The sequence below is a fragment of the Carassius auratus genome, chromosome 50 (assembly GCF_003368295.1).
Source record: "Carassius auratus strain Wakin chromosome 50, ASM336829v1, whole genome shotgun sequence".
NCBI lineage: Eukaryota > Metazoa > Chordata > Actinopteri > Cypriniformes > Cyprinidae > Carassius > Carassius auratus.
The window spans coordinates 18115097-18127516 of NC_039292.1; the positions used below are offsets into that span (position 1 = coordinate 18115097).

General features: G+C 37.5%; 1 protein-coding gene across 1 annotated transcript; it reads right to left on the reverse strand.

The window, feature by feature from the left end:
• Positions 1-383: 383 nt before the first annotated feature.
• On the reverse strand, positions 384-7891 carry LOC113067221 (NLR family CARD domain-containing protein 3-like). Its single transcript, XM_026239546.1, has 8 exons — positions 7720-7891; positions 6759-6962; positions 5971-6087; positions 3950-5770; positions 3593-3766; positions 2034-2207; positions 1203-1249; positions 384-1120 (listed from the first exon to the last, which is right to left on the reverse strand). The coding sequence occupies exons 1-8, from the start codon at positions 7749-7751 to the stop codon at positions 582-584; spliced, it is 3108 nt and encodes a 1035-aa protein (XP_026095331.1). The 5' UTR covers positions 7752-7891; the 3' UTR covers positions 384-581.
• Positions 7892-12420: the final 4529 nt, after the last annotated feature.

The window sequence follows — 12420 nt, forward strand, 5'->3', positions numbered from 1 at the left end:
TCCATGTTTAGTTAGACATTGTCTGACTAAAATAAATTCAACAAACTTTATTATACCCAACATACTCAACATACAGTTAGGATTACAGTAAGAGAAAAATAACAAAAATGATTGAAATGACTGCAGTGCATATATGTTATACATGTAGGAAGTAAAGTGGAAGAGATAAAGAAATAACTTGAATGATGTACTACACAAATGTGTATTTGCTCTCTTAAATATGCTCTTATTAATCATAAATATTACTTCTGTTTCTAATTTCTGTAGTTATGTCTATAATTCCACTGTTGACCCTCTCCATATCCCTTAACCCACACTCAAACTTAACTATACCAAAAAACCTGTCCTTAACCTCACCCGTATCCCGTAGTTTTTTTTTTTTTTTTTTACATAAGTAGTAATTAAAGTCATCTAATATAAAGTGGGACTGAATATACAGTACATAGTAATTTTACACGTTTAACAATATTTGAAAGTACAACATGCATTTACTATTTCAGTTAAATTCATAAATTATATACCTCATACAACAAATATTTTCATGAACGGATATGTAACCATGATTAGGAAATAAGGAGAAGTCAGTAGTTTGTCTGTTGTGTAATCTTACACAGTGAGAGTGAGGAATCAAAAACCTTAAATCCAGCATAGAGGGGTTCAGTGAATGTGTTGTTGAATGTGTGTAAGTGTGTGAGTGTGTGTGTGTCAGAGATGCTGTAGAAGGACAGAATGCCGGCCGGCCAGTCCAGATACACTCCTACTCTTTTAGAGAAGGGTGAAGGAGCAGGAATGTTGTTGTTCTCATTGTTGTGCCAGACAACAAATCCATCATTAAGGCAGAAGAGACACCAGGACTTGTTATTGTATCCAAACTTACCAACAGTCCCTTCTCTGCTGATTGTTTTGTAGGCCACTGCTATACGAGCCCAGCCAGTCCGCTCAACCTCCCAGTAATGACGTCCAGTCAGACTCTCTCGACACAGAACCTGAGGAATATCTTTAAATCTCTCTGGATGATCAGGATACGGCTGCGGCTGTTCCACATATTTCACCTCTCCGTTCTCAGACAGAATGAGTTGAGTGTTTGCTGTGTTTGGATCCAGTGTGAGATCACAGAAATCTGAACAAGAAGAGAGGAAAAACAGTTGTATACTTTTGTTTGTTGTCAATAAATGTGAAAGAGTGTCAGAGAAAGAACCTACATTTCTGTAGACCTGGTCGGATCCTGAAAGGCTCTCCATGGTCCAAACTACAATGAGACACACACACACACACACACACGCACGCACGCACGCACACACACACACACACACACACACACACACACACACACAATCTTTATCATCATATTTTTTTTCTTAACTCATTAATTGCCTTTTACAGTGAACACTTTTTTTAAATATGAAAACAACATTAAAGAATATGGTACAAGTACAGAGTTCTGGCATGAAACTGTGATTGAGTCTAATAGGTCTAATTCAATCTGACGTAATGACATCATCACATGGCAAAGCTGATTGGTACTTTCCTGTATTGGTAGCCAATGAGCTCGCTGCTCAGCATTTAAATATATGACTAGAGTTTGCTGTAAGAAGTGCAGCTTGCTTCAGAAACCCTCCACCTTCCACAGCTCCACATGTATACGTCTGCTACGAGGTGATTCATGTATACTGTGGGGTTGTTTCAGGTATGTTATATTTTCAGCAGCAGTATTTCTTACATGCTCACAGCAGCATGTTGTGGATGTATTGGCATGGCAGTAGCAAGTCTCTATACTTTCTCTGCCGCAGCACTAGCAGCAACAGCGTAGCAGAACTATTCCACCAAGACCAAATACATTGACATTGTCATGTACGTTACCATCTCTCTGAGAGCTGTCATGACAGAACTACATTTCTGAGATAACATTGGGATTTAAGATAGTACATGCAGAGATGAGAAGTATCAGAAAAATAAGTTATTATTTTGATTTCTAAGCAATATTTTGTTTTGTGCTGAAGACATCAATATTTCTTATATTGTACCCAACATACTTGAGTTTTTTTAGTGAGCAGTTTGGATCCTTCAGTTTGTCAGAAAGCAGCTGGACTCCTGCTTGTCCTGGGTGATTGTAGCTCAGATCCAGCTCTCTCAGGTGTGAGGGGTTTAAACTCAGAGCTGAAGACAGATAATGACAGCCTTCCTCTGTCACCATACAGCCAGACAACCTACAGACACACACAACAGTGAAGATTACATCATCTGTGAAGCCCTCAACTCTCAAACACCTGAGCAATCATTCCTGATCTGTTTAAATTATGCATGTCCTTACTGCCATTCTCATGACATCAAGGTACTGTTTATGCATTAATACACTGAAAGTGACACTAGAGATCATGAAACGATAATCAGTCATGATCATTCATCACACAGACAGATACAGGACATTCACTCAAAAGTGAGTTTAAGACAGGAGTAAAATGCAACAAAACATCTTGCAACAGGCTCTTTTAAAATAACTATTTTTTACTTGATACAGCACATTAAAAACACAACGCTGAGTGCTGAACTTTGGTCATGCTAAGGAAAATAGTTTGTTCACTTATTATTATATTGGTGTAATCTGCAGACATTGCAGAAAGTTGGGCTTTCTGAGGTGTTGAGTCAGACATCAAGTTTTCAGGTAAACCCCTCATACTGGCCTCACCTCCAGTGTCAGCTTGATTTAATAGATTTAACTCAGCAGAAAGAGGGAAATATATTTATTTTAATGCACCACACCCTTCTTTTAATGCACCACCTCAGCTTAGGCATGCATACAATAGTAACTGTACTGTGAATGAGAAGGAGAAGAAAACTGACACAGAAGCTAGGAGAGGAGTGGTAAGTGTTAGATATCTGTCATTATTTCATTACTACTATTACTATTGTAATTTTATCATTATTATAATTACTGTCATTATTGATATTACTGTTGCCGTCATCACAAAATATTATCATGATCGCCATCTTTAGCATTACTGTTGTTACTATTATAATTAATATAAAAATATTATTATTATTAGTATGGAAATTACTATTTCCGTCAACACAAAATATTATCATCACCATCTTTAGTATTAGTATCACTAATGTTATTCATATTTCTATCAATATTATCTATTATTTATTATTTATTTGACTATTTCCATCTACACAACTTATCAGCACCATCTTTAGTATCACTATTGTTATTATTATTACTTTTGCCACCATCACAAAATATAATAATAATAATAATAATAATAATAATAACAATAATAATAATAATAATTATTATTATTATTATTATACATGTTATTACTATTTAAATACTTTTTACTATTACTACTATTACTCATTTGTCATTTCTGCTTATTTTTAATTGCTGTTACAATCATTGCTGTTTTATTGTTGTTTTTGTGTTTTGTTGTTGTGTTTTGTGTTCACCCTATATTGTATGTTTTTGCACTCCTAATAAAAATAAATAAAGAGGAGAAGAGTAGTTGGTGACAACTGATAGAAAGGACATATCTGCAGCCTTGACAACATAGAGAAACCTGAGAAATTATAAATGTATAATTTTCCAAAATACCTTAATATCTTCAACTGACATTTTGGACTCTTCAGCCCATTAGAGAGTAGCTTCACTCCTGAATCCTGCAGGTCATTGTTACTCAGGTCCAGCTCTCTCAGGACTGAGTTTGAGGATTGTAAAGCTGATGACACAATTTCATAGGATTGACCAGTGAGATTACAGCCAGCAAGACTGAAACAGAAAAGAACACAAACTAATTACATAATTACTCTTATTCTTCAATCATTCTTTATCATTCCAATTACATCTGTTTAATTCTTGTAAAACAGATCAGAACATTATAAAAATGAGCAAAACAGAAAGTGCAATTCCATTCAGAAGAGACTCTTCATTGTAACAATATTAAACACTCACAGAGCTTTTCTGCAGTTGATCACTGCTGGTATCAGTCTTCTTCTCCCCTTATCTGATGTGTTGTATTTCTTGAGATCCAGCTCATCTAGCACCTCCTCTGATATCTGAAGCATGTAGGCGATTGCTGAGCAGTGAGATGGAGAGAGTTTTTTTTCTTTGTGTTTCTCTGATGTCACAAACTCCTGAATTTCTGTGGACAGAGTCTGATCTTTGACTTCCAGCAGACAGAGGAACAGATTGATAGATCTTTCAGTGAAGAGTCCATGTCCATCTTTGATCTTTTCTTTAATGTACTGTGTGGTTCTCCTGATGCTCTCTGAGCTGTCCTCTGTGTTTGTCAGTAGATCCTGTAAGAGTCTTTGATTGGACTCCAGTGAGATGCCCAGCAGGAACCGCAGGAACAGATCCAGATGCCCATTTTTACTTTCTAAGGCTTTATCTACTGCACCTTTATGCAAATTGTGCATTGAATCAAAGGTCTTAAGGGCTTCCATGGTGCTGCTTAAATAACAGTAAAACACATAGAAAGCAGCGAGAAACTCCTGAACACTCAGATGAATGAAGCAATAGACTTTTCTCTGATTAATCACAGATTCTTCCTTAAAGATCTCAGTACAAATACCACAATACACATCAGTGATGTCTAAGTCGCTCTCTCTCAGGTCCTCCTCATAGAGCATCACATTGCCCTTCATCAGCTGCTTGAAAGCCACTTCAGCAAGTTTCACAATCACTTCTCTTTTGGTCTTAAGGAGTTTCTGTGGATCTCTCTCTTCATACTTGCTCATCTGAATCAGCAGAAAGTGGATGTACATTTCAGTAAAAGTTTGAGGGATTTCTGCTCTCAGATCTTCTTTCAGGAGGTTTTGAATCACAGTGGATGAGATCCAGCAGAAGACGGGGATATGACACATGATGTGGAGGCTTCTTGCTCTTCTGATGTGTGAGATGATTCTGCTGGCTTGAAGCTTATCACTGATTCTTTTCCTGAAATATTCCTCTTTCTGAGGGTCATTGAAACCTTGAATTTCTGTCACACGGTTGATGTATTTGGAGGGGATCTGATTGGATGCTGCTGGTCTAGAGGTGATCCAGATGAGAGCAGAGGGAAGCAGATTTCCTCTGATGAGGTTTGACATCAACACACCCACTGATGAAGACTCATTCACATCACAAACTTTCTCATCATCTGAAAACAGTGACATTCTGCTTTCATCCAGACCATCTAGAATAAACACAACTTTACACTCCTCATAAATCTTTGAGTCCAGATCTTGAAGCTCAGGATGGAAGTCCAGCAGAAGTCTGTGAAGACTGTACTGATGATCTTGAATCAAGTTCAGCTCTCGAAATGAAAGCACAAACATGAAATCCACATCCTGATTGGCTTCTCCCTCTGCCCAGTCTAGAATGAACTTCTGCACAGAGACAGTTTTTCCAATTCCAGCGATGCCTTTAGTAAGAACAGTCTTGATTTTGTCTTTCTCCTCATATTCTGGTTTAGATAAGGCTTTGAAGATGTTATTACAGTTTATTGGATTTTGTTGTGAGTGTTGTGTTCTGGATGATTTCTCCATCTGTAAAACCTCATGTTCTTCATTCACTCCTTCTCTCTCTCCTTCTATGATGTAGAGCTGTGTGTAGATCCTGTTCAAGAGGGTTTCATTCTCTTGTAGTTTGTTTCCCTCAAATAAGAAGCCAAACTTGTTTTTCATGCTGGTTTTGTGCTGGTCTTTGACTCTCTGCAGGACTGCTTCAGTTCTTTTCTGCTTGATGTGGGTCTGATCGTAGGATGCAATTGTGTCATCTATCTCCTCAATGCTGGAATTAAAATAAAGAATAGCAAAAATGGCAATAACAGTAATTACAATGTTTGTTTAACATTTTAAGAAGCATAACATTATGAATTGTATACTGTATGTTGTATATTTTGGAGAACATTTAGTGTTTGTTAGGTTTCTTATAACATTATTTAATCAAGGTAAATTACAGTAAATCAGCAACTAAATATTTATACTAACAGTGGAGCAGAAGTCACTGTTCCATCTCTGAATTCAATGGGAAAATGCATGGATCTTGTACTATTCACAGAGACACCGCTGGGTTCTGGAGATTTTGGTCTTTTCTTCCTGTTGCTTCTGACAAAAGATAAACAAGTTTGCATATTATACACACACATATACATGCACAGTATTATTGTATATTAAGATACTGTATAATACACATTTCTACTATTTGATATGTCAAACAGACAAATATTTTCTTAATAAATAACTTTTCCATTTTATTAAACATTCAGGCAGTTATTAAAAGCTGAATTATTTTTGTAATTAGTTATTAAAGATATTTACATACATTTAGTAGAAAACAAGAATAAGCAATTTTGTGAATTATACATGGTACATTTGTTATGTGCAAACTAAATTGGCAAAAAAAAAAAAAATTTAAATGGGCTTTTTATTTAGTATAGACAAACTTCTGGTTTAAGCCCTGCCAACATTTGGTTTTGTCTCAATACAGATGAAATACAAATAACTATCAATCAACAGATTACAGTTTATCACTTCTCAGAAATACCACAACCCAATAAATACAGACTGAACACGACAGACGCCGGCATTGGTTACACACTGATCTGACAAAATCCAACAAATAGCGTCAGTGCTGGTCAACATCTGTTAATGTAGTGTGAAAAAGCCAATAAAAATCAAACCTACATAGTTTAGTGAGTGAGAGTTGTGCTCTACTGTTTGAACTACAGATATATAAGTCACTTTGATAAAATGTTACAAAACTGCTAAAGTCATACCTGGAGTCACTGGAGGTCTCTGTTGCATCACTGATGTTAGGGGGCAGATTGTGTATTGAATTATCAGACAAAGATGCACAGCTTGATCTGGGAGAAGGAGATCTCATTTCAGACATAGTGTCTTCATTCTCTTTTTCCTCATGGAAGCTCATTTTTGAAGCACTGCCTTCCTGCTCTCGTGTCTCAAAAAGTATGACCTCAGACCTTTGTGGAAACACAAAAATAGAAAAGATAGTTTAAAACAAGTAAAATAGACATATACAAATAATTAAATACACATTAGCAGCTTTGCATGTTCATACTTGAAGTGAAATCTGGTGTATATTGATTTTGTTCTGCACAGTGACAAAAGTTTTGAGCTTTTACTCAAATCAACTCACTCCATTCAGTGCGTTCTGAGACTGCACACAGACAAAGCTTACTAAAAACCCCTAACTACTGGTGAACTTAAACTCAAAACTAACTTAAGATCAGCATTTGTGAGGAACTTTTCCATACAGCATTTGCAGTGTGAATCCACAGAGAATATCTATTCATATTAGTACAAATAGATTTTTAATAATTTAGTAGATATATGTGGCATATTGTCATTGTATAATTTGTAAGAAATATTTTTCCATACATTTTAAACATAAGAAATTGTTTTCAATGTTTTATTATACTAAGGTTCATAATCATTTCTCAATGTTGATTCAGATATTATTAATATTGATAAAGTGAAACATTCTTCACTGATATTGTTTCCAGTCTTTTTACTGGATAGTATATTTAGTATATTAGTACAATTGTTCTGACAGTGAAATTACTTTAGACTCGCAACAACTTACAGTTACATTCAACTTTACTAAGTAATTTTTGTATGATTATCTACATTTAATATATATATATATATATATATATATATATATATATATATATATACACACACATATGTAATCATAAGAAAATGTTCAGTACTTACCACAATATGCTGCCACTTAAGAGTCCAGGCATAGATTGAAACCCTCAGAATGTTCTCCTTTCTTTTACTTTCATTTACTCAGCTGGTCAAGGTGACTCTTGATTTCGTCTTGTCTTCTTCTGCCTCTAGTGGTGCAGAGCATCATCACAACCTCAGCTCGGTCTCAAAGCAGTTGCTGTTTTTAAGTGAAATCATAAAATGAAAATTAGACTCATTACAGTCAAGTCTCCTTTATTTACTGTATATAGCTTTTTATACAAAACTGACTGTGTCAAAGCAACTGAACAACATTATTTAGGAAAACAGTGTGTCAATAATGCAAAATGACAGTTAAAGGCAGTTCATTAATGAATTCAGTGATGTCATCATTCAGATGAGTTCAGTTTAAATAGTATCTGTGAAATCATTTTAAATCAATGATATCACTGTGAATGAAGTGGAAGTTCAGGAAAGGAACTGCTCATGGTGTTTGTTTCATAAGACAAATAAGAGCTTTTTTGTTGTCAGCACTGTGGATAGTGTTTAGACTCCTGTCCGCTCCTCTTCCAGGAACTCAAACTCAAACTCCTCCATCTGTATCTAGAGTCACAACTATTAATTGATAATTTATTAAAAATAACATCTAAATAATAATAATAACAATGTATGAACTGATCTGATTTGTTTTTAACAACAGTTTAAAAAGGTTTGACAGTTGTGTTTTCCAGATCCTGTTTCAGCACATTGACTCGAGAGTCAGGGCTAGGTAGCATGGACTTTCCAGAGACAAGGCTGGTCACCGTTGACCTTTCAGAGTCAAGTCAAGTCACCGGTGATTGTCAAGGACTGAGTCAAGTCAGTCAAGTCAGATGTATTTCATATTATCTAACTTTATAGCTGTTTAATTAATTCTGAATGTTCTATTATCGGATCAGATATTTTGAAGAATCTTGGGATTCTATCAAAAAGAATGAAGAGACCTCTTTGAGCTGGAAAGTGTCTTCAGATGAACTAATATTCATACTACTTCTCCTTATGATCAGGTGTTAACTTACAGCATTTACATAATTTATTTTATTTTTACATTAAAATGAATAGTTCACATAAAAATGTATTTCATCATTTAATAAGAAGATCATTTAATTAGATAGCAGGTCAAGCTGTTATAAATCCTGTCCAGTTTTTGATGCCAACCCTAAAACATACAGAACTACCTAATATTGCTACAGGTCTGACTGTATCATAAAATAACTGCTGTTAATAATGCTCATCATCTGGTGGACTACGTCTTGTATTAATTTTTCTGACAGTCACCACTGATAAGCTACTACTAAATATTGTAGAATTGTAATTTTCTGTAAGTTGCTTTGCAATGATTTGTATCATAAAAAGTGCTATACAAATAAACTTGAATTGAAATACCTGAATTGAATTAATATATGATCTGTGTGAATCAAACAGAACATAATGCATTCAGTCACTTCTGCTGTCTGGACTGTCAGAAAGGCTGGTTCTGGATTTGAGATCATGGATTTGGTTTTTGTTTTTGATAACATTTTAATTGGTATTATTTGTGATAATTTCATCAATTAGATCATTTTTTTACAGATTGCTATGTATAGGCATCATTATTATTTAGAGTATCATGGGTAAGGTACAGAGCAGCTTCTGGTATTCTCACAGTGTCTGGGTTGTGTTCCCTGGGTTTCCACTAGGTGTCCTCCTTTTCCACGGTGTCTGTCACCTTATCACTTCCTGTTCCCTTATTTGGTCACCTTCCTCCTTGTTTGAGTTAATTTATTGTTCCCCACCTGTCTCCAGTTCCCTCATCATTCTTCTGTGTATTTATACCCAGTCTGTCTGTGTCATGGAGTCCTTGTCTTATGTGTGATACTATCCATAGTCTGCTCTTGCCGTGAGTTCTTGTTTTGTTTTCATGTTTATTGGATAATCTGGTTTTGACCCTGCCTGGACTGTTTACCTTTTTGGATTGCCCCTCAATAAACCTCTTACCTGCACTTGGATCTCTCCTGTGTTTCCTGTATCACACAGACCTTTTGAGGGGCATGTGCTGAAACTGAAAAAGGGCACCCCCCCCCCCTTTTTATATCAAGATTATTTAGTAAGCCTGCATAAAAGGAAGAAATGGTCACATCTTCATGACAAATTCAATAACACAAAATAATAGTCTCAAAAGCTTTAGATTTGTTCACGATTAATAACAACCATAATAATAATATTAGATAATTAGATAATATAGATAAATAGGGTTTTAAGGGCTTCTTTAAACCTAATTCAACAGCAACCTTCTGTGAGCCATGTATCTGGCAAAAATCTTATACTGTGGTGGACCAGGGATGTTGGTCTCTCTACACTTTCCCTAAAATAAGCCAGCAATGAAAAAATAAATAAAAATAGTGTGAAAAGTACAGTTGCAGTGAAAAGCATTTCTGAAGGATCACGTGACACTAAGGAGTACTGAACTGGAGTAATGATGCTGAAAATTCAGCTTTGATCACAAAAATAAATTACATTTTAAAATATTCAAATAGAAAACAGTTATTTAAAATTGTAAAAATATTACACAATATTACTGATTTTGCTGTATTTTGGATCAAATAAATAAAAAAATTTGGATCAAATAAAAAGCCTTGGAATGAATCATGAATTACATTCTGCATGATAAAATATAAAGATTTCAGTGATCTTCTGTAAATTTGTTTTAGTTACTACTACATTACTGTAGTAAAACCATGTTTTACAACATTTTATACAGAGAGTATACAGAGAGTATACCATAACATGATTAGCCTAAATGTTAATAAATTAAGTGTATCAGCAATCATAAATCAAAGAAGAATTTCTTAGAAATATATGTTATCTAGGTGACGAGGATCACTCGTCGCTGTGTAAGTTCCAGTACGAAACAGTGCGGGGGCGCACCTGTTATGATTTTCCGATGGTAAAAACAAATTATACGTTGTTGTATTACTTATTAATATATCGTTTTTGACCAGCGAATGTGTGCAAATGTGATTTTTTTTTCTGTCCGTCATTAAAACGGCGACGGCGCCTGCCGCTGCCGGGATCACATTACATTTTCATCTAGTTTACAAACTAGTTTTTTTTTAGCTATATAGACGGAGCGCTCAGTTTTTCCTGTGGTAAAATGCATTTGGCCAAATTAGCATTTTATAAAAGATGAAATGCAACTGTATGCACAGGCTGTGTTGGCTATGTATTGGCTATGACTAGATGGCAAATGCTAGCCCTCTCTCTCAGGCGACGTCAGTCAGACATCAAATAAATAAAATATGAGCCTTTATAGATATAGTGTTTAGTAGTACTTATTCAAACAACAAGATGTTTATTTACCCTTCGCAAAACTTTGTTCAGCTCAGGTGGTGTCTACTGTGCGGCTGTTGTGGAACTTCAGTTGATTCAATGAATATAGAGGGGGCGGAGTTATCAGCTTACTGACAGCTTGAGGATCGAATAAGATTTACACAAGCTCGTTTTAAGAACTTTAATTTGGTAAAACAGACAGACAGGCGTAAAGGGTGACCAATAGCATTGATAAAAAAAAAACACCACCAAAAAAAGGGCACTTCGGAGTGTAAGGGGAAAAAGGGCATGTGCTCTGCACAGGTTGAGCCCTACCTGTGCACGTGCCTGTGTATCACTGAATGTGACAGAAGGACTCCGTCACCCTGAGATCCAGCAGTATGTTGGTTGACGCTTCTTCCCCAGCCACCGAGCAGGAGAGAAGCAATCGGTTTGAGGGAATCCGCCTGGTCGTGTTTCGCGGGACCAAGGGAGGTTGCCGAGGAGGAGGTTGGCGAGAGGAAGCTCAGCATCGCTCTCCACCATGGCCCCCCTTCGACTCGGGGCTCATGTGGGAGGGACCAGAGCTGCCGTCTCACCATGGCAGAAGGAGAAAGCCAGCGCCACTGCCCATGATGACCGCAGGTCCAGCGCCACAGCACAAGATGGCTGCCAACCCAGCGCCGCTGCGGTGCATGGCCACCAACCCAGCGCCACGAGGCAATATGGACGCCAGCACAACGTCACAACACAAAGTGGTCACCAGTCCAGCGCCACGGTGCAAGATGGCTGCCAGCTCAGTGACAACGCCCAAGATGCCCGCTGACACATTTCTCGATTACTTCAATATGCTGTCAAAGATCCTAGAGATTCGATTAGAGAAGAAGGTTCACGTCATGGCTGCTGAGCCAGCGCCACAGCCCAAGATGGCCGCCAGCCCAGCGCCACAGCACCGGGTGGTCGCCAGCCCAGCACCACAGCACAAGATGGCCGCTAACCCAGCACCAATGCCCAAGATGGCCACCGGTCCAGCACCACAACCCAAGATGGCCACGAGCCCAGTACCACAGCACAAGATTGCTGCTAACCCAGCGCCAATGCCCAAGATGGCCACTGGTCCAGAGCCACAGCACAAGATGGCTGCCAGTCCAACGCCACAGCACAAGATGGCTGTCAGCCCAGCGCCACAGTACAAGATGGCAGCTAACCCAGCGCCAATGCCCAAATTGGACATCGGTCCAGTGCCACAGCACAAGATGGCCACCGGTCCAGCACCACAACCCAAGATGGCCACCAGCCCAATGCCGCTGCACAGGATGACAGTCACGGCTGACCCTCTGGAGTCGACTCAGGTTCCAGTTGACCCTCCAGAGTCGAGTCAGGTTCCAGTGAACCCTC

What these genes read in the sequence shown, in the direction of transcription:
- LOC113067221 (XM_026239546.1), bottom strand. Translation starts at nt 7,751, where the DNA reads ATGCCTGGACTCTTAAGTGGCAGCATATTGTG. An exon ending in TTAAGTGGCAGCATATTGTG is followed by an intron (nt 6,963 to 7,719) that starts GTAAGTACTGAA and finishes GTTTCCACAAAG; the next exon opens with GTCTGAGGTCATACTTTTTG. An exon ending in GAGACCTCCAGTGACTCCAG is followed by an intron (nt 6,088 to 6,758) that starts GTATGACTTTAG and finishes ATCTTTTGTCAG; the next exon opens with AAGCAACAGGAAGAAAAGAC.